Source organism: Furipterus horrens, unplaced genomic scaffold, assembly GCF_987537825.1.
Source record: "Furipterus horrens unplaced genomic scaffold, mFurHor1.1.pri manual_scaffold_12, whole genome shotgun sequence".
Lineage (NCBI taxonomy): Eukaryota > Metazoa > Chordata > Mammalia > Chiroptera > Furipteridae > Furipterus > Furipterus horrens.
Window position 1 is genome coordinate 56,127,104 of NW_028327182.1, and position 22,951 is coordinate 56,150,054.

Here is a 22,951-nt window from a genome sequence, read left to right on the forward strand (position 1 = left end):
CATTCCAAATAATAGCTTTGCTGGATAGAGTAATCCTGGTTGCAGGTTGCCTTTCATCACATTGAATACTGCTTGCCAGTCCCTTCCTGTCTGCAAAGTGTCCTCTGAGAAATCAGCTAATAGTCCTATAGGCTCTCCCTGTAGGCAACTCTCTGCCTCTCTCTTGCTGCCCCCAGGACTCTGTCTTTATCTTTCACTTTTGGCATCTCAATTATGATGCATCCTGGTGTGGTCCCCTCTGGGTCCAGCTTGCCCAGGACCCTCCGTGCTTCCCGGACCTGTATGTCCACCTCCTTCACAAAATTTGGGAAGTTTTTCTCATTTTTTTTCAATTCTTTCTTCCTCGTTCTGCACTGGTTAACTGTTTTTTTCTTCCTTATGTTCCAAATTATTGATTTGAACCCCGGTTTCCTGCCCTTCACCATTGGTTTTGTGTGGATTTTCCCTCGTTTCACTTAGCATAGCCTTCACTCATTTTCTCTTATGCATTTCCATATTCAAGCACATCTGTCAAGCTTGTGAGCATCTTTATCACCAGTGTTTTGAATTCTGCGTCTGTTAGGTTGTCTATCTCCTCATCTGTTAGGTTGGCTATCTCCTAATCGCTTAGTTCTCTCACTGGGTCCTTGATCCATTTCCCCTTTTTGGCCATACTTCTCTGTTTCCTCATTCTGACAGGTTCCTGTGTTTGTTTGCCTCCACGTCCCAGGTAGAGCTGTCGATCCTGTTACGTTGTAAGGGATGAAGCCTTAGGGATTTGTCATTACAGGGCGACCTGTTTTACCACGTTGTGGCTCTGTATGTGGGGGAGGGGTCCGAGAGGGAACAATGCCATCTGCCCAGCACTCGATCCCCTTCAAGGCACCTCCCCCACCTCCACACTGGACCTGCGCCCCTCCAGCTGCCGCCCCAGCCATTGTTTCCAGAGTGGGTGGGTCCACGTGCACTCCAGGACTGTGGGGGCCCTTTAAACAAGTGGACTCTGCTGAGACTGGCAGTCTCTGCCTTCACCCCAACCCCCACTGGTCTGCACAGTCAGAAGCAATGAGGCCTGACCTTCCCTGGTGTTGGGACCATGAGCCTCGAGGTCCGGTGAGGAGCTGGGAACACTCCCCAGGTGTCCCTCCTGACCTTTTAAAACGTATGACTGTGCTTCTGCTGGCCTGCCGCTGCCACCTTTGCTGATGCTGCCACCACACAGCATCCTCTGTGCCCCAGCCCTGCCCCTCCCACCTGTCTGGATGAGCATCTCCTCTCCACATCTTTGTTTGCTGGATTCCCATGCAGCCCAATTCCCTGGAACCCCTGGTTGTGTCCAGTCCTGAAGCAGCTGCACTCCCTGCTAGCTGTGGAGGGAGACCCAGTGCGTCCGTCCACGCTTCTATCCTGGCCAAAAGTCTGTTTTCTATGTTTTGATGCTGTTATATTCTAGAGAAATAATATCAATGTATTCTATCCCTAAAATGCCTTTTTTCCCCTTGAGGTCTTATTTTTTTGACATGAATATAGTGACATCAGCTAGCCTCAGTTTGTACTTCTCTGGAATTTCTTTTTCCATCTCTTTATATCAACGTGTCTATGCCTTTATATTTTAGGTTTGTCTGTTTGGGGATAGATTTTAAAACTGAGAATCTCAGCCTTTGAGCTGGAGTTTTTTGTCCATGTATATTTGTGATCACTAATATATTTGGATTTATTTCTGCAAGTATTTCTCCAGAAACTTTTTGCATACTATATTTTTAATTTCCCCAAATTAAAAAAAAATATGTTTATAATGTATTTTTAAGTCTTTCTTTTTGTCAGGTAGCCTTGCTCTGGGAAATCACCCAGAGAACAGTCTAGGATTTTACATCAGGTTTATTGAGGAAAGAGGGGGAGGGGGCTGGAGGGAAGAGGAAACTCCCAGACCAACTTGAGGGCCCATAGGAGCAAGGGAAGGGAAGGAGACTCCCAGTCCACCTCAAGGGCCAGTTGGAGTCTCCTGTCTTGCACGTGCAGGTGCCATCTCCACACCTTTCCGAACATACATTTTGGTTAGGGTGAGTTTACCCATCAACACATTTGACAGGTTATTTAGATCTCTCTGCTTTTCCCCCACCAGGACAGTCAATATGTGGTTCTAGGTCCCTCGACATTTCTTCAAAGTCCATTTTTATTCCCTATGGGAGAGACTAGGTCCAGGTTAATTTGCATACAGTTCATTTGCATACATCAAAAGTCCAGGCAGGCAGTCCCGCTGCTGCCATGTTCTGACACTTTTGTATCTTAATCACTTTTAAACTTTCGATTTTATAGTTTTCAGATTGTTCTAAATTTAAGTTCTTGGGGTCTGATCCTCCTGTTTATTGTGCACATTGACTCTTGCTTGAGATGGGTGTTTTTCCTTATGGGTTTTAGATTCTGAGTCTTTCTCCAGTGGAGTTTTATCTGTAAATCACATTTAATTCCACAGTAAGAAGGTGTCTCTCTAGAGTAATTTTATATTTGCTTCTGTTTGACTCCTTATAATCATCTTCATTTCAGAATCAGATTTTATGGGTTCATAGAACACATGTGTAGTGTAACTTGAACCCCAAATTCATCTGTCAAGTCACAGGCAGACCATGATTCCTGCTCTGTCCCTGAAGATCAGCCTTTTGGTTTGTTTTTCTCATCCTCTCTTTCACAGGCTGCATGTGAGGGTTGTGCCTGTAAGTAGGTACAATGTCACTACCTCTTTCAGACCCAAATAGGTAGTACAACCCAAGAGGTTCTAGGTTAGCAGGATATGCTCACTCTTACACCCCTGTCCTTGGTAGCCTGCTTGCCTACTGCTGCAGTTTTCCAGAGCTTGTATCTGGTACCTTCAGGTCTCTACCTAGCCTTGTTAGGCATTTATAGTAGAAATAATTTCAGGTTTGTCTTAGTCTGCAGTTTTTCTTAATCTAGAAATAGAGATTTAAATTGAGAAATTAAAATATTGGCATTTAGCTAAAAATGTGGATTTTTTAAAAAGCATCATGTAGTGCATATATTTCTTCACATAATGGTTTTCTTTTCATTGATAACAGAATGAGCAAGAGATTACATTGCCATCATATTAAATTATCCACAGAACCACTCAGGAGGACAGCTCTGATCCTTACTTTTGAACCTCTTGTCCCTGTGTCTAAGGTTTACCTTCACATTCTCCATCCTGTCCCTCAACCTGGGTTTTATCTCCACCTGCAGTCTTTCTCCACTGAGCATGCTCACAATTTACTTAATAAAAGGAAGAGGAGTGGGAGAAGAAAGATGGGGAGGTGGAGCATTTTAAAGAACTGCTAAAGGAAGCTCCAGCTTCTGGTTGCGAGCTCTCCACACCTTCTTTTCTGTCACACCCAGAAAGTCCCTGAACTCCGCAATCAGTGGAGATGAGACAGCAGATGAGACCAAGTCAGAGGGCCAAACTGCACAAATAACTTTGACGGAACTCATTACCTTCTTTTCTTTCTATGCCCCTACTGCATCCTACCGATTTTATCCCATTGATTGAAGGATGGTGCAATACTTTAGGATTTGGATTGCTTGCATACAACAGATGAGTATGACATTTTATTTCTCAGTCTGTAGATATGACAGCATGGCAAGAGAACAGTCTCCCAAGCATTATGATAGTTCTCTTCCTTCTGCGTCTGACCATTGTATATTGATCTCTTTTTAGGGAGGAATGATCAATTGGAATCGTCTTTTCCCTCCTTTACGGCAGCAACAAAATATAAACTATCAGGATGGTCAGCAGTCTGAACAACAAGCATCCCCTCCTCTAGATGTTTCTGAGGAGCAGGTAATCAATAACACCTAATAGGTATCTTAAACCAGTACTTCAAACTTCAAGCAGTTTTGGTGAAAAAGACTTGAAAGAAATTGAGTGTACAAATACAAAGTTTTTTGATAGCAGTTAAACAGTCACCAGTAGCAGTGATGACAGTTGATTGGCTACTATGGGTCTTATGAGTTTGAAAACAGCATGATTTGAAAACAAATACATTGTGATCATTTATTTTTAAATCTATAATACTTCATATATATGATAAACTATAGATACTGGTTCCCTACAAAGGGAGGGAGAGAAGAAGAGAGATGGATGGGGAGGGAGTGGTGCTTTTCTGAGTATCCCTTCTGTGTGGTTTTGATTTTAGGAATCAAGTTAATGTTTTATATATTCAAATAGCAAGTTCATAGAGACAACAGTAAAAAATGAAACAGAAAAGAATGATCCAGCTGTATTTTAAATAAATAACTTAATCATAAGGGGAGGGAGGATAAATTAATTTTCATAACTTTTGAAAATAATATGCCCTCTGTCTAAAGAAAAAAAGAACTGCAAAGAAAACTTAAAACTATTCTTAGGTTTATTTCTCATAGTGGCATATGTACACCAATTCTGAAATTATGAGGAAATAGGTTGATCTTACTGTTGAAGAAGGAAAATAAATCTACAGAACAAGGGAAGGCAAGGAAGAACCTTGTGGAGTTGGAGTGGAATTAGAGATATCAGCATAAATTTATGATTTAATGTTTATGTGTGTACGTACATTATCTTAGCTCTTCCTACTGAAAGGAATCAGTAGTAGTGACATCCCAGGAGCACTGAGCACACTCAGAGCCCAGATATAGTTTCTAAATACTTTTGCCCACTAATAGTAACAGTCTCTTTAGACAAATGTTGGGTCCCAGGCCCAGTGTAAAGAAGGTACAATATGGCCTGGACCACCTTATGCATAGAATTAAGGAAGTGCTCCATAACAGAAGGGCCACCTCACAGTGATACTGGAGTCAGCTTGAGGAGATCCTAATGGCCGGACCTGAGACATCAGATTTGAGCATCAAAATAAATAAGGACAGTACTATAATAGAATCCATTTGAGGGTAGGGAAGGCAAAATCCATGAGTTTATACTGATATTAATAGATAAATAAATATTTATATAAACACATCCAGAAGGATTAGAAAAATGCTTTTTCTTTCAGTGAAATGTAAAGTAATAAATATAGAAAGAATGATAGTGTTGGAAAAATCACAGTTTTGCAGCTATCAGAATTAAAATCTATTCAGGGAAGAATCATCAATATATGAAGAACAGGCCATGTATATAATCTCAAAATCTCATCCCACAAGTTACTTGTTAATTACAAAGAAAACAGTAACTGTACAGGAGAAAAATTGCATACCAGCTTAACCAACTCATCAGAATTAACATCAATAATGGAACAAAGAGCATTGTGGGCATACCCTGAAAAGGACACATCAGTCATGAGTTACAATAAAAAATGCATAACTTTATTCATAAAGGAAAAGCAGACAATACCAATCTAACAGACATTCCATAAATACCAGACCTGTATTCTTCAATAACACAGATCTCACAAACTGTTCCAGATTGAAGGAGACTAGGGAGGCATGCTAACTAAATGTCATATATGATCTTGGAATGGATTCTGTGCTGGAAAATTTTGGGGGGGGGATTGGGTGAAAGGATATTGTAGAGTCAGTTAATGAAATTGGACTGTAGATAACTTAATAGTTTTCTATTAATGTTAAGTTTCTAGAATATGATATCTGTACTGACTGGTTAGGAAAAAGAATATCCTCATTCTTAGAAAATAAAAGACACTGAGGTACTATCAAGGGACATGATGTATGCAACTTAATCTCAAATGGCTCAGGAAACACAAGTGTGATGTGTTTATAGACAGAGAGAGAGAAAGAGAGAAAGCAACTATAGCAAAATAACATTTGCTAAGTCTGGATGAAGAGTAATCAGGGAGTTTTGGTCCTATTATTGAAATTTTCTGTAAGTTTTAAATGATTTCAAATTAGAGTTTTAAAAAGTCTAGAAACATGTAAATTTAGAGCATTACAGTAATAACACTTTCACATACAATGCTTTCTTGTGAAAGCAAATCAAGGTCAGCATTTCATAATGGTCATACCATCCAGTCTATCACCTCCTCCATTTCTGTCTCCAGAGTAAAATGGCATTTGGACCCAAGCCACCCTGGATTAGACCACGATGAATGCTTTTGAAAGAAACCAATTTACTGTGCCTGATGAATTGATCCACCTCCTTGCCCTTGCAGCTTCTCCGTTCAGACTAGTCATTTCAGCAACTCTTTAGGATTGAGAGGTAGATTAAGGAGCTGTAGTTCATAGTTCTTGTCCACCTCTATTGGAGAACTTCTATAAAAACGTTATCACCACAACAAGAAAATAAAGTCCAGTAACTCAGCATTTGTAAGATATTTATCTAACAGGTTAAAAAGTAAGCTAATGCTCTTAAATTCAGGTAAAAAGAAATAGAGTTCTGTTTACTTCATAGACCCTCACGTCCCACTCTTCACAGAGCAGCTGTTAATGGTATGAGGTATTTAAAGATGAAATAGTTCTTAGTTTTGGCACTTTGTAAAAGAAAAAGAAAAAAAAAGCATCACATCACAAAGTGATAGCAGGAGAATATGTGGAATTGAAGTCTTTAAAGTTCTTTAGTGAATCATTTTCCTTGATCTCCCAGAATGACAAACATGAGGTTAACATGTTGTCAATATCAGTTTCAAACAGCATTTACTTCTTCCTTTCTCTGTTATGAAAAGATGTAACTACATGAAAGGTTGTTTTTAACATATGCTTCCTTATTCATTGATTTTCTAAATCTTGTTTTTTTGTTTCTTGATTATCCTGAAAATGGCTATTATAGACTGCCATTGCGTGAAAAGATAGAGTCCTCCCTGGCATTGTTTATTCTGTAGATGCTTGATAGTTCTTGTGATAGGTGCTAGAGAGACTTGAAGATAAAAAAAGATTCTGTTTTTGCCTTTAACACATTTATAATAACATTTGGGAATTTATAATTAATGTATAATCTCTGAGTTAGTTTGTTGAGGCTACACATTATCTAAAATAGAATTTGTTAGCTACATTAAGATAGCTCGAAGTAACAAAACCTTTTTATGCTTAATTTTTCAACTAAGTGTGACATATTTTCTTTATTTAATATCAAAGTTATGTAATTTTAATATATTAAGAAACCTGTAATTTTCTAACCAAAAAAATAAAAATAGAAATAATTATTTGATTTTTCTTCTGATGTAAATAAACACATCTGGAATTTTAGTCTGATATGTTTAAGATAGGAAATGTAGTACATCTATTTTGAAAGCAAAAATATATTCTAAGAAAGAATGTGCATCCCTTATTAAATTTAGTAAATGCCTAACATACAGCTACAGAAATTTTTTGTCCCCTTTTTACTTTTGCTGTTGTTAAGTCTCTGGATTTTTAGTTCTTCACAGTCCACTTCTACTATTTTTCAGTTACCAGACCCAGCCCCTTTACATGCTCATCACCCCTTGCAGATGCTATTCCAGGCACTTTTAAGAATATGCAAAACTCAAGCACCACCCAATAAACTTTTTTTAATAATCAAATGTGCTCAAGTGTCTACTATCTTTTAAAAAAGTATATTTTTATACTTAGTTATACACATACATATATATATATATATATATATATATATATATATATATATATATATATATATATATATACAGAGTGGTGCAAAAGTAGGTTTATAGTTGTGGATACATAGAACACAGAGTTTATTCTTTGTATTATTATTTATTAATTATTGTATTAGTTTCCACATGAACAACTGCGTTTCTGAACATCAGTGTTTCTCTCCCTCTCTTTCTCCTACCCTTTCCTCTCTCTAAACATAAATAAATAAAATCTTTTAAAAGGGGGTGGGGCTTACTAAGTCGGTCTCTCTTGACTCCTCCCTGGGCTTAGAAAATGACCTTTTAAAACTTTTTGTTTAATTTTAAAGATTTTATTTATTTATCTTCAGAGAGAGGGGAAGGGACGGAGATCGAGAGGGAGAGAAACATTGATTGGTTGACTCTCGCACACCCCCAACCGGGGACCTGGCCCACAACCCAGGCATGAGCCATGACCGGGAATCAAACCAGCGACCTTTAAGGTCTGCAAGATGATGTCCAACCCTCTGAGCTAGACCAGTCAGGGTAGAAAATGACCTTTTGTAACAAAACCCATGGGCTTTTCAGTTATGAGGAGCCCAATTGCCCGCCACCAGAAGCATAATTCTCAATACCAGAGTTTGGTGAAAAGAAAAAGAATTGTCTATTTAAAGGTTATACAGATTTAGATTATTGGTGGATTTCTGCCGTTAAGTCTTATTTTCTTTAAAACGCCCACAAACACATAGTTCTGCCTCCCCCTATCAAACCAGGCTAGTTTTAGAGAAGTCAGAGATAGAGTTTTCCTACTTCTCAGACACAGTATAGTTTTACCAGTAGCTCCCAATTATTCAATCCTGATTGGGGAGGTTTTTCCTGTGTTGTGGTGCTCTCCAGCTCTTAATGCAGAATCACATGGAGTTCCCCGCTTCCTTGTAAACTGCATGGAGTTTTCCCTTTCCTTTCAAAGCTGCATGGTTTTCTCCTAGCCAAAATGACTGCTGCCTATTTTTAAATCCCTGACTGTGGCCTGTGACACAGTGGGCATGGTAACTGGTTCTGACCATTTGCAGAACCTTGCACAGGCCCTGTATGCTCTTTCTGCACTATTCCAGGGTCAAAATGCCTCCCATCTCCTTGGGGCCTTGGAAGAACCAAAGCCATATGCATAACTAAGACACTAGTTACCAGCCATAGTTATACAAAGACATCTTTAAAGCTGTTCCCTTCTCCCCATCCCCCAACTGTAGGCTCTAGGTATTTTGGGGGACCCCCATTCTATAATATTTTTACTTCATGCTTAATGGAACACAGGTAAAATCAGACAAGGAAGTTAAACAAAACTAAACCAAAGCTGAAATTTAGCAAAATGAAGATAAACATGGACTGTTACAAATTTTTACTTCCTCTCTATTCCAGTCATATCTGCCCTTTTAGTCATCCAGCTGTTATCAACTGTCTACTCTTTAAAGGCTAACCTCAGGGCTAAGTTCCTGAAATAACAGAGATAAATAAGTCAAGTTTTCTGCCCTCAGGTAGTACAGAACTCAGTGCGGGGATCTAGGGAAGGAGACAGCTCTAGCCAACTATGGAAGTGTTCCAATGCTATTGAAACTGAGGAAGGATTGCCAGTGCTGGGCTGGGGGCAAGGGCATTTGTAAAAATGTGGCATCCTGAAAAGTGCATTCAATTTGGGGCAGCACAGATGGGTGAGGTTGTAATTTTGAGTCCCTAAGGGGACAGAAGTACTGCCTGGGGAAGGAGAAGGACAGGCTCCCCAATGGCTTTTGGTGATACGTGGACTTCTGCTTTATGTGGTAGGCATTAAAGAACCACAGGAGGGTTTTAAACAGGAAATTATATCACCAAGTTTCCCTGGAGGATGAACTAAACATGGAGGAAGGGACATATTATAAACATAACAACATAGGTAATTTCTTCCACCCCTGCCTAGAAAACACATTACAGTGGGGGTGCTTACGAGACTCTTGCACAGATGTTATTGGGAAAACCTTGGTTCTTCTTGCCAATACAGTAAAGAATTACAGATCAGCAAGCCTGTTAGTGTGCACACAAAATTTATTAGTGAATGGGAGAGCAAAAACAAGGGTGGCCAGAGGCCCAGGAGCCAGAGGTCCAAGAGTGCCAAGAGAGTGAGCCCTTTGTTCTGAGGACTTATATAGTTGATGGGTTGGGGGATGGGGTGAAGAAGTTACATATTGATTGACAGGTAAAGGTGGTGCTAGCTCTTCCTGACTGGGACGTAAATACCCAATGTTAATGGGCTTCTTTCTTTAGGCCCTATGGGCCCCTTTCCCACCTTTCAGGGGCCTTGGAATATAAATACAGTTTCAAAGGCTTTCCCTCCCAGATAGTAGAAATTGATACATAGAATTTCAAGGACTTTTCTCCTCCCATGCTAACATAGTGGTTCTTGTGATATTGGAACACCTGGCATTATTATCAGACCAGGCCCAGGACTGTTGGGTTAGCGAGTGAGACATGTCTCCCTCTGCTTCTTACCTCCTCTAGTAAATTCTTTTTAGATTGCAACAATGAGGGTACTGCCTTTATTTTCCCTCTGCTACTCATTCTACTGTAACACAGACTTATTACCACTTAGTATGTTTATAATACATGAGACCTGTTGTGTGGATCCCATTCATATCCTCTGAAATATCCGCAGGCCCAAGTGAGAATGACTTTAAAGCATATAAGCCATTTTTGATCTTAGCTGATAAACAGCAAAATGTAGCTAGTGTGAGAGAATCTAAATCTCAGTGAGGTTCTCTTCCCACTGTCTCTGAAAAACCTACTAAACTCCAAAATATTCACATCGTAAAAACAATCTCCTCATGAATATGTGCTTTTTGTTTGTTTGGTTGGTTTTTTGAGGTATGCTTTGTGCTTCAGCTCTGAATACTTAAAATTGCAGTGAGTTGGGTATTGGTCTAGTGACTTACACAGTGTCTGTTTTTTCTGATAAATGATGAGATCCATGAGGGCTGATATTTTTTCTCATTTCCCACCCAGCATAGAGCATGACTCACAGAAGGTGCCCAGCAGCAGTTAGAGCAGGCTAAATGTGAATGTGTAGTCTCTTTCAAAAGAACACTTATTTTCACTTAAAAATGTATCAGAGGCCTTCCAGCCAAGATGGAGGCCTAGACTGACATGCTCCATCTTCCTCCACAACTAAGAAGGACTATAACTACCGCAAAACCAGAAATAACCAGAAGTTCCAGAAAATAAAGCTACATGGAAGTCCAACATATGAAGTTATAAACAAGTGGTGTTCATCCAGATGGGTAGGAGGGGTGAAGCTGGGGTAGAGAGGTCAAGCTGTGCTGGTGGTGGCAGATGCAGTGACAGGTGGCAGGACTGTGGTAAGCACAGACACCTGTATTTAAGGGGAGGCAAGAAGCGCCTGGGAGCACCCCTAGCTGCAGACCAAACCCGTCAGCTCGTGATTCCAACGCCAGGGAAGGCAGACCCCTGTTGCCTCGGACTGTGAGGCCCAGAAGGTGTGGGGATGGAGGAGGAGGCTCCTGGTCTCTCAGCGGAGAGAGAACGGCAGGAATCCATCTTGGACCCCTGCCCCCACACAAAGCGCCACAGTGTGGTGAGAAGGGTTGCCCGGTAGTGATGAGTTCACGGGGCTCCACCCCCTATAGTGTAGGAGGTGTGACAGCCCCATCCAGGAAACAAAAAACTGCCAGGATGGTAGGGATGATAGAGATCCCAATCATGCAGCTGATCAGAAAGCAAATACATGAATTAAAGGACGAACAGATAGATAACTTTTATGAGGTTCAGTTCAGAGCTATAGTTATAAGACAGCTTACAGAAATAACAGCGGGATTTAATCAAGACAGGGAAGGAATGAAGACTAGTCCTGCTGAAATGAACGAAAACACATACGAAACTAGTCGTGAGGGAAGGAAAACCAGGATCAAATCAACAAATTGGAACATAGGGAAGGAACAAACAGTCAACTAGTGAAGAAAGAAGAAACAAAAAGTGAGGAAAATGAGGAGAAGCTCAGAAACCTCTGGGCCAACTATAAGAGAGTGAACATCCGAATTATAGGGTTGCCAGAAGGTGAAGAAGAACTAGAAATTGAAAAATTATGTGAAAAAATAATGAAGCAGAACTTCCCTAACTTGGGGAAGGAGATAGACTTACAGGTCCAGGAAACACAGAGAGTTCCAAATAAACTGGACCCAGGGAGAACCACACCAAGACACATTATAATCAAAATGTCAAAAATTAAGGATACAGAGAGAACCTTAAAAGCAGAAAGAGAGAAGAAGAGAATCATGTACAAAGGGGTCCCAATTAGACTCTCAGCTGATTTCTCAAAGGAGACTCTGCAGGCAAGAAGGGACTGGCAAGAAATAGTCAAAGTGATGAAAATCAAAAACCTACAACCACGATTACTCTATCCAGTGAAGCTGTCATTCAGAAAAGAAGGGCAGAGAAAGTGCTTCCAGGACAAAGTAACACTGAAGGAGTTCATTAGATCCAAACCACTGTTATATGAAATGTTAAAGAGACTTGTTTAGAAGAAGGACGATCAAAACTATGAACGTTAAAATCAAAACTGTATCACAAGAACCAATAACAGAAGCTAGGGAATTGAAACAAAGGCAAACTAAGTAGGCAACGAGAGTGGAAAAATAATTATAGGTATGGGGAACATATAGGGAAGAGGTCAGCAGGGAGGGGAAAGAAGGGAAGGGGAGGGAGATGATGCAGGAATTAAGCATAGTAGGAGGGAATTGAGTAGACAGGAAGATGTTGAGAAGAACTATATTCACAACCAATGGGCATGGACTAAGGGGGGGAACAACTGGAGGGGGGTCAGTGGGTGGAGGGGGACAGAGGGAAAAGAAATTGGGACAACTGTAACAGCGTAATCAATAAAACATTTTTTTTAAAAATGTGTCCGAGAATGGTACTATGTCATGCCTCTTCATCTCTAATATTACTGGACTGAAAGTGTTGTTTTCTAAGAAAATAACAAACTTTAAATTAGGATGGAATATCGTGTGACAATTAAATAATTAACTAACATTTGGGGATGCCTAATTCTGCTGGGCATTCTAAAAGATATAAGCAAAGGAGCTCATTTAGCCTGCAGCAAGTGCCTTCTCATTACTAAACCCTGAGCCTTTCAGGAGAGTGCAGAGATAAGGGACCACTGAGCAGCCTGTAGCCAGGAGGGAACATAAAATAACCAGAAACAGTTCTTTCAGCCCAGGGACGTGTTCACAGGAGTTCAGTAGTTCTTAGAAAGGGGGAGTGGTCAGGTGATAAGGAAGAGCTGCACTGACCCACGATGATCTGACAGTGAGCTTGCATTGCTGCTGGGGTAGGAGAAGAGACCTGCCCTGATAGATAAAGAATAATAGTTATCCTGAAGGAGAGGAAAGTGCAAGCCACATCTCCCATAGCTCCTGTTGGTAGGATACATATGTGTCCCGAGAAGTTGCCTGCCACAAATAGGCAACCCACTGTGGGATTGGGTTGGGGCCATCTTCCAGGTGGGCATCACTTTCTACAAGCATCAAAATATGGAAGTAATTACAAAAAAAAAAAAAAATTGTTTTTGACACCCTTAGCTAAAGGGAAGTTAAAGAAAACCACAATCTTGTTTGAACAAAACAAGCCGAGGAGTATTTCACTGAGGGGAATTGCTATAAATCTCACTGGAATGAATGTCCTATTTCACTTGTCTCAAAGAGTCATATATTTGCAAGTAGAGTGCTAAAGTGAGAATTATCTTGAAATCGTAGGGAAGACGTCTCAGTTGTAAAGGATGTTTTGTGTTTTCTTTTAAGAAAGGAAAGGAAAACTAATACAGATTTATCTTCATCTCTGTAGGTTTTTTTTCTCATTCAGCATGGTTTTGTTTTTTTTTTTTAAGCATATTATAAGAAAAATATATTGCACTGTGTTCTTTCGAACACTGTCAGATGACGGTGGCAGTGTTGTCCTAATGGTGCCTACTCCTGTCCAAGTCCCCAAACCTTGGGCTGGCCAGTTGGGCGGCCTCAGGAGGCTGCTTGGGGGGTGGGGTGGGGGGAGTCCTTAATGAAGAGCAGTGATAAGAGTTGAAGGTCACTGGGAGGGACTTCCACAAGTGTGTTTCCATCCCAGTGACAAAGCTAAGCTGGAATTTCAGTACCAGCCTCTCCTTACTGCCCCTTAAGTCTAATTAGCTCTGATTCTTGCCTCTGGGAAGTCAAGTTTTCAGTTAGGGAAAACAGGCATTAGAGATATTATATTTGGACAACTTTAGTTGTTTGAATAAGCTGATGTGGAAGACAGGAAAAGCATTAACACTCTTTTTGGCTATTAACCCAACTACATTGGGTTTTTAAAAGCTGTTAGTGAAAAGGATTGTTTAGGTTTTTAGATGAGAAACCAAGATGAGCTCTATTCTGATGTTTTGTGGTGAGAATTTTTAGACAGAAACTTTCCTGTGAGGCACAAGCAAAGGAGGAAGGTACTTACTGAGCTCTGAAACAGAGAAGGAAGGCTGACAGAAATGCTTTTTAGAAAATTCCTGTGGGACATTTTTAAAGTTTCCAAACAGACTTGTTTTGTGGTGGTCTCAGCCTAGCAATAATCATCAGAAAACTTTGAAAAAATGAAAGTTTATTACTTGTAAGACCTGGAAATTACACAGCATACCTGGAGCCCCCCAGCAAGGTCCACAGTAGAGAAAGAGAGCGAGAGGTGGGGGATGGGGTTGAAGGAGAGAAGGACTCTTGCAGGCCTGGGGTTCTGTTTTTATTGAGGTCAAGGGTGGGATCATAGGGTTTTACAGGCTCACTTTTTACCAGTGAATTTAAAACATAAGAGTGGGAATTTAAAGTCAGAAGTCCACTGGTCAATTTTTGAAATCAACCAAGATCTCTAAAACAAAGGAGCTTCAGATGGGTGAAGGCAGCCTGACTCTTTATCTAGTCATGTGGCTGGCACTGTGCTTCTCCCAGACAGCCATCACTGAGCAGGGTACCTGGGCCCTCAAAGCTTAAGTCAGGCACTTGCAATACAAAAAAGAAAACACCAATTGCCAGGGCTTATGCTATAAGACTTACTGATTGAGATGTGCGTTTGCTTTGCTCTTGAGTCACTTAAATCAGAAAGTGTCTCTGTCATAGCATCTTCTTTTCCAGAATTCTGAGTGTTTTACCAGCTTTCTCATTTTGTCCCTAAGATATTGACTTATCGTCTTCCCCTGATGACTGTCAGGTCATTAAAGAACTCACATTGCTAAACTTACACTCCTTCTCTGACTGCCCAAGCACTTTCTGTGTGCCACGCTGTGTGCTGGGTAAGAACTAAGCAAGGGTGGAACAGCCCTCATGGAGCTCACAGTCAGCCAGGGAGAACACAACCTGAAAGTCACTAAACCCAACCCAGCCGACTGCAGTTACTTAAGGCAGCTCTTAAAGTAGCAGAGGTAGTCTGTGAATATTCATTGAATTAGTGACATTCCTGTACTTTCACAACTTTATTTAAACTGTTCAGGATGTACTTTAATGTTTCAATCAAATAATGTTAAGAGATTTTTACATTGAAATTTTCTCTTCCCTTGGATGTTAGAGCTAATCAGGTAGGTAGCAGGTGGTTCTCGTTACAATGGCTGAACTAAAATGACAGAAAACAGCCTGTAGAAAAAACAAATTAGGTTTTCAGTGTGATTTAACATATTTAATAAAAATATGCTTTGGATGGGGAGGGAGGTAAACTGAATAACTATAAATGCCACTATTTATATAATTATCAGAATTTAATATTTCCTTTAATAATGTGGGCTTTTTATTAGAATGTTGTGCTTACCTTTTAAAAAGAAGATTTTTAATTAATAAATAAATAGAAGATTTTTTCCTATCTTTCTGACTTTTCTTGCTTCTCATCACATTAGTTCTCTTAAGCCAATTCTTGTTTATGCCTTTTGAGCCCTAGAAATAGGTAGCAAAATTCACTTGGATTTGTTTTTAAGCATTACTTTATTAGTGTACACATGGGTATACACAGCTGTGGAGCCAATGTGTAAGCAGGTCCTTATTGTCTGAGGGAGCATGGGCCTCTCTCCTTTAATGGCAATGACCAAGGTCCCCAGAAGGGGACTCCAAGACTTCTTCCCAGCCACTCCTTGCTGGCCATACCCTTCTGAAGATGAGCCTGGTTTAAATCATTTGTAAAAGACACATCAGTTCTTTGACTAATAAAGGATATAAAACTAGTGAAGTGGAAGCAGTTAAAGTGAATGCCAAAAGCAAAGCCTGAGAGGGTTGTTTTGTCACGTTGTAGGTTTTTCCCAGTAGGACAATAATTATCAGGAGAGGTAATGCTTACTAGGCACCTGTTATGTACCAGTCATTGTTCTAGGCCTTTCATGCATGTATCTCTTATCCTCAAAACTATGAGAAAACTGAGAGCTGAAGCATTAGTCCCCTGCCTGGGGTTGCACAGTGAATAGAGTCACTTGGAGCCCAACTCGAGAGCTCAGGCTCTTTCTGCCACTGACTGGGTCCCCACCTGCCAGCAGCAGTGGCTGGAATGATTCTCTTGTACTTGGGTCACATCTAAAATAGCTATCAGTCGACCCTGTGTTTTCATTTTAAGGAATTATATTTAAACTTCTGAACTCTTGTCTGTATTTTCCTTACCTAACCACAGGTCTGCAAGGATCTCGATGTTCTCTTTCTGCTATTTGAGCACAGGAACCCATGCTAAACATTTCACATAGAGACAGTAACGAATTGCACCAAGACTGGGCAAGATGGGCCCCTCAGCGCAGATCAACATTAAGGTTCACAACAGTAATTGTTAGTATCCACCCAACAGATCCATAGATGCCTGTTTTCAGTGTTGCTGGATTATGCCCCAGACCTTATCATCTGTTCTGTGAACCATCGAACCACCCAAAGAAGAGACGGCAATAGAGTGCATGGCCAGCGTTCAAGGCTGTGGGAGCCCCATCCAGACAATGTCCACCACAGGCTGGGAGCATTGAGAAACACTGTTAGAATTGCTCTTTCTTTACTTCTTGTCTTTCCTGGCTAATTACTGTCCACATACCCAAGCCCAAATGTGCAGTTTCATTTTTTTGTGGATGTTTAGAGCTTTGAACACTAGGGGAAACTTACAAATACCCTTTTCTAATGTAATTGTTCATTGTTTGAAAAGAAAAACTATGTTAACACTATTTCTGCTTCATAAGTTTCTTCATTTGGTTAAAGTACCAGCTATAAAATTTTCTAATCACACTTGTCTTCTTACTCCTAAAAAACTCAGAAAGCTCTGAAGCCAGCTTTGGTTTACAAAGGGCACAACCGCCAGCCTTTGGAACAAACATCTAGCTTCTGCAAGTTTGTGACAACAAAGACTCTCTGTGAAAGTGTTAGGAAAAGACCAACGAAAACCTGGCTCAGGTGTTAAAGTCAGCGACATTGCATATATGATTGTTTGGTGTGACAGAGAGAATGAACTCAGGAGAAGCCTCACATGCTTTTCTTCTCACACCACACATCATTTGAGATGTAGGACACAGCATAGCCATCCTACACCTGAGGCAGGTGCTGAAGTCCTGCACCCACAGTGCAGTCGGTGCTGCTGCTCTGCCTTGAGGCCTGTGTGCAGCCAGCCCATCATCAGCATCTTCTGGATTAGCTGCAGATTTTAAATTATGATTTACCAAAAAAAAAATAGATTTGTTCCTGCTGATTAGGTGCAAAAACAACAGCCTGTCAGTCCTTAGCTATGCTGAAAGTACTACAGGCAACAAAGAGGTGATAATGTAGTATTTGCCATGCTGTTCAAAGTCATAAAGATGGCCAGCTGTTGTGCCTGGTGTGGTGTTTGTGGGTAACAGAGAGGGCAGGTAGAGCTGCCCATCTCCTCACCGGGTTGTGATGACTTCACTAAAGATAGTGGTCCTTAACTGAAGTAATGAGAATAAACATTATATAAGGTTATTTCAATCCAGGAGCAGAAATAACCTAGTAGGAGTACATGGGTCAGTGAGGTGGTTTCTTTCCCACTGACATTCATTCAATACAAGTTCTGACCAGAGTAAGGAAAGCAAGGTGAGGAAAAAGGCCCCCAAGGAATGGGGACAGTGTGGATTCTGAGTATTGAATGGCAAAAGGATGTTGCCTGTCTGGCAGGAGCCTAAAATAGATTATCAGATAACTTGTGAGCGTTAAACAGAGTGTTGTGGTCTGAAGGCACCAAACTGATCCTGTTAACACAGGATGTCACCAAGACATTTGACAGTATCTCCTCACCTTAAGAGATATGTTGGTGACATGTGCAATGGATAATATTACGAAATGGATTTGATACTGGTTAACAATCTCTAACAAAATGTTGATTAGCCACTTGAATAGAAAGGGAGGTCTCTAGAGAGTTCTGGGCTCTATCTTTGACCTTACCTGCTTGACATTTACATCAATAATAATGTGAATGACACTGTAGAGGTTTACTAATCAAATTATGGATGATACAAGCCTGAGGGGGCTTATTAACATAGTAGACAACAGAATTTAAATTGAAAATAGTTTTGAGTGGCTACTAAATGATTAAAGGAAATTTAAGAGATGGACAGTCCTAAACCTGGAAGATCAAATATTAACTTACAGGGTTTTTCGCAGGGCCCAATTTAACTGGCCACCACAGTGTGATGTAGCTACATACAAGGACGTGTACACATACATACACACATGTATACACTCTACTAAAGCATTCCTCTACTATAATGAGGATTGTGATCACAGGAAGACAGCAGTCTAGCTGCCCTTTGCCCCCATCAGATCATACCAACAGTACTTGACTCAGTTTGAGGTACAGTATTCTGAGATGGCATAAATGGTAAAGCATTGAAAAGGGAGGGGCTAGGCTGGAAAGTGCTAGATGCTGAAACACAGGAATGAACAAAAGCAACCAGGGCTCTTCTTCTCAGAAGGCTTATAATACAGTGTAGGGAGAAGCAATCAACCGTATAAGTAAAGGTAAAAGTCACCACCATGAGGTGGACAGGATGGAGGCCAATGAGGCCACAAGACTTCTACTCTGGGCCTCCTCCTAGTCTGGGAGACATGGAAAAGGGCCAAGGACCCTGAGATCCTCTGGGTGAAGAGGAGTTAACCAGGCCAGGGGCAAAGAGAAGAAAGAGCCTTCCAGCAGAGGCAACAGCCTCATATGGCCTGAGACTGACAAGGAATGGGGTGCTGGCTAAAGGTTCGAGGGGAAGGGGAGGGCAGCCTCTGGCGCTCAAAGTGCTTCCCACAGAGAAGGAAATAGGGTTGTTTTCTGTTTCTTCTAAGGGCAAAATTAGGATTTTTGCCATCCCACAGATAGCAACTAGTGAGAGGCAGATTCTGCTCTGTTTCAGGAAGAACTCTGCATGTTGGCCAATGAGTCAAGACTGTTCATTAGACACTGAAAAAAACAGGTCTTTCCTTGATAGGGAAGTGAAACTAGAAGATTCCTGCCATTCTCTTCTGTCCACACTACCCATCGACTGGAGGAGTTGAACTGGATGTTGCCTGCAGGCGCTGACTGTTCCCTTAGAAAATAGCTGTCACAGGTTTCTGGCCACAGTGCACAGTAGAAAATGCAGCCTATTGCGTATGTGTGTGAATAAAGAGAACTGAAATGAAGTTTTATGGAAGCAAGACCCTCACTACATGCAATTTTTAATCCTAATCTTAACCCACTAACTATTCATGACCTGCTAATGAGGGGTCACAGTCTCAATTTGAAAAACATTGGCTAGAACCCCAGCTTCTGAGAAGTGTCCCCTGCGTGCCCTTTCTGCCAGCTGAGCTTTCCCTGAGGCTTCTTGAGGAACAAGGGCTCTAGGGGCCTGATCCTAGGAGGTCCTCAGGAAGTTACCTGCCCTTGCTCTATGTCTCCTGCCAGCTGCCCTCTTTGCTCTGTACCTTCTTCCTCTCAAGGCAGCACTGAGGCCCCTCCCACACTCTGCCCTCTCCTCCCACCACACTAGGCCCCATCTCACACACACACACCTTGACTACCCTAAGCAGAGGAAGGAAGGGAGTTCTCTTTCCACTGGGTAGCACCCAGCACATTGTTTTCTACAGGAAAGATTAGAAATGGTGACTAAGTCCTCATTCAGCCCACAGAAGCCTCTTTAACCCACAGGTTGTTAAAAATCTCAGCATTTGTAAGAGTACCAGTTTTCCCTATATATTATTGCAAATGTAGTATATTTTAATATAAGTACAAAAATATAGATGCTTGTGTCTCATCCAGGGTCATAAATATTTTTATTATACATTTTAAATGGGAAAATAGGTTACAAATTAACTTTAGTATCTCTGCCAATTTTGACATTGGAGACTGCTTGTATGTATATATATAAGTACAGGAAACCTCTATATTCACAGATTCAGGATTTGTGGTAAAAAAAATACAAGCCTTATCCTCCCTACCCTGTGGCTTTACTACCTCCTCCCCACGGTTCTGCCCCTGAGTCACCCCCTTTTGCACACAGCTGCTGCTGCCTACAGAGCCCGGCTGGGACTTAGCAAATGTGTGACTGATATGAAATGGGCATCCACAGGACGTTCTCTGGCTCTGCAATGCCAAGAACTTGAAAGCATCTCATAGTCGGTATCAGCCAGAATCAGGAATAAATCTTCAGTTAAACAGTTGCTCAAATGCATAAGGAAATGTAGTTTGATAAGTTATTTCTCAGGCATCAGATCTGACACTGAAGGAGTGAAGTGATACAGGTGCGCACGGGGCTGCTTCCACAGACCTGCATTCCAGTCCAAACTGCTCAGCCACCCTCTGCTCATTCTGGCAGGCCCCTTGACCATGTGGCCACGGCATTCCTCATCTCTAAAAGGAGGACTAAATGAGATAATGCATATTTATTGACTATATACTGTATGCATGTTAAAATGTTGTACCTGTTATAATTTTTTGAACATCAAATTTCGCCCAGAAATGAAAATTAATTTGGATTGAGGGCAGGGGGTCATGAAGAACATTTTTGGTTGGTGGATTAAGAGCAGTGTCATCAGCCTCATCAGGTTTCTGATTTTGTTTCTGTTCAGGTTGCCCGGCTCATGGAGATGGGGTTTTCCAGAGGAGATGCTTTGGAAGCCCTGAGAGCTTCAAATAATGACCTTAATGTGGCTACCAACTTCCTGCTGCAACACTGACAGTCCCCGAGGACAACACTGGGATCAGCCATACCGCTGACCAGAGCAGGCCCTGTCCCTGCTACTGCATCAGGCCGAGAACCCTGCACTCTCTAGCTAATGTTCTCGATGTCTTTTTGGGCAAAAGGTGGATCCCGCTGTTCCCTTCTTTAATTCCAAGATTGTTACTGTTAGAGCATCAAAAATAAGCCTTGATAACTCTAAAATAAGTTTGCCATTAAATTAGCATGTATTTCCTATCCTTTTTTAAATTGGGTGTTTTTCTTAGTTTGGAGAATCATCACTCATTCCTAATGTGTTTAAAATGCATTAAAATTGCAGCTATCTGCAAGGAGTGGAATAGCACTCTAGATGGGAAATTACTGCTATTATAATATTCTTCTTTTTGTTATAATGCACTGTTCTACATTATATCTGATCATAAATGCCATAAAAGGAGAAACGGGAATGTTATTCAGGAAGGACATGTCAGATTATCCCTAATGTATTTTTTCATTGCTTTTTTTTTTTCTTTCAAATTTGCTTTCAAACCCCAGTGGCTGTTCATTGGCTACACTTCCTGAGTGTGAGCAGTACATGTCTGCTGCCTGCATATTGACCAGGCCTAGGTGATGAGGGAGAAATGAAAACTAAATCCTACTCCACACTGCTCCAGCCCATCTCTGTCCAGGGAATTTTTCCCGACTCCTTCTCTCCACGTCCATTAAAAAATAATGATAATCATTTACCAACTCTGGGTTCTGGGATACTCCATAAAACTTTGCTTAGAGTATGCAGTTATCCACTCGGGTTAGGGGTGAAAATGGGACAAAGAGAGTGGGCAGGCTGACAGAGTACCAGGAAGGTTCTCCCGGCCCCAGGGCTTTGACCAGGATCACTGCAGAGGACCCTGTCACAGATAGAAGTGGGGAAGACCAGATGGGCGGGCCTGAAAAGATCTAAAGCAGATGACTCTTAAGATTTAAGGAAATTGTAGGACTGTGTTCTGCAAAATGAGCAGGAATGTATCAAACTGAGGTAAATTTGGACGTGTATGATATAATAAAGTTTTTAATGTGCATTACTTTTTGGTATTTTTTCATTAGACTTACCTACATAAAACTTAGTTCTGGATTGTATTATGTACCACCTCACTCCCCTAAAAAAACTGTCAGACTCTCTCATCTGTCTTCAGAAGATTTGGGTGCTATTTTTGAGGTGAGAGAAGCTTGTGGGGCCCCATTCCTAGGCTTCTTGGGGTCATTGGCTGCTCAGAATAGTGGTTGAGATGAGTTTCTAGGAGCCTCGCTGGTCCCCAAGCACCAGCTGTAAAGACAGTGACAGTAGTGGGGATGTCCTTGACTGCACTCACTGACCAAGGGCACGTACAGGGCAGCCTGGAAGTGTGCTGGCGGTGTGCTCACATGTGCTCTCTGAGGCAAATTAAATCCACCTAAAATCCATTTAGGCTTTTGGTTTTGTGCAAATGGTAACAGATTGGCCCTAATTTTCAGCCAAGTCGATTCCAAATTGTGAAATAGGAAGAGGAAGAAGGAAAAATCCACTTCCCATGCACAAGGTCTCAGGAAAAAATAGCCATACCCAAGATTACACCATCTCCTAAGGTTCCTTCTCACCTTCAAACAGCACCTAGGAAAGTAAAGCCAAACCGGTGGCCAAATTCTCACTAACCCAAGACTTTTCATTGCTTTTCTCCCCACTGTATGGATCCCACTGTGAGGCCTAAATTAAAAACTATTGTTTTCTGGTTAGTACTCCCTCTTAACTGATTACATTTCAGAGATCCTTGTCCTCCCAATAAGAGCATTAGTGGTCCTCCACTTAAGTCCTTTAATTTAGAAAATAGAAGCCAAGGTCAGTCCAGGTGGTGTGACCGTAGGACATACAGCTAATAGTAGCAGAGCTTTGGGACACCCTCAGATTTTTCCTGATTTCTATCAGCCTCTTCTTCAGTTCCCTGCAGATGCCAAGATCTCACTTTCCCAGTGGTGAGGCATTATTTTCCTTCATGCAGCCACCAGGCCATTCTGCCCTTCATCAGTCACCACCCTCTAGAATGTCCCTATTGTCCCCCACATACACACACACCCTCTCACATGTCCAACTTCCCACTCTCAGGACATTTTTTGCCTTGCTGGAATTCTGAGTCCTGGCCCACTCTTGCTTCCTGCAGATTTTAACACAAACTGCAGCTACCCACTGCAGGGGTTTGAATGCCCAAGAACACCCACCTCTTCAAGACCC

At 41.3% G+C, this 22,951-nt stretch overlaps 1 protein-coding gene across 2 annotated transcripts in view; it reads left to right on the forward strand.

Annotated features, from left to right (window-relative positions):
* The window catches only part of UBAC2 (UBA domain containing 2), a 243,675-nt gene extending 221,905 nt beyond the window's left edge, over positions 1 to 21,770 (forward strand). For both annotated transcript variants that reach the window (XM_090258506.1, XM_090258508.1), the window contains 2 exons: positions 3,683 to 3,805; positions 20,600 to 21,770. In XM_090258506.1, coding sequence (XP_090114632.1) covers positions 3,683 to 3,805; positions 20,600 to 20,707 — 231 coding nt within the window. In that variant the 3' untranslated portion in view covers positions 20,708 to 21,770. The remainder of the gene's footprint in view (positions 1 to 3,682; positions 3,806 to 20,599) is intronic.
* The last annotated feature ends 1,181 nt before the right edge of the window (positions 21,771 to 22,951 follow it).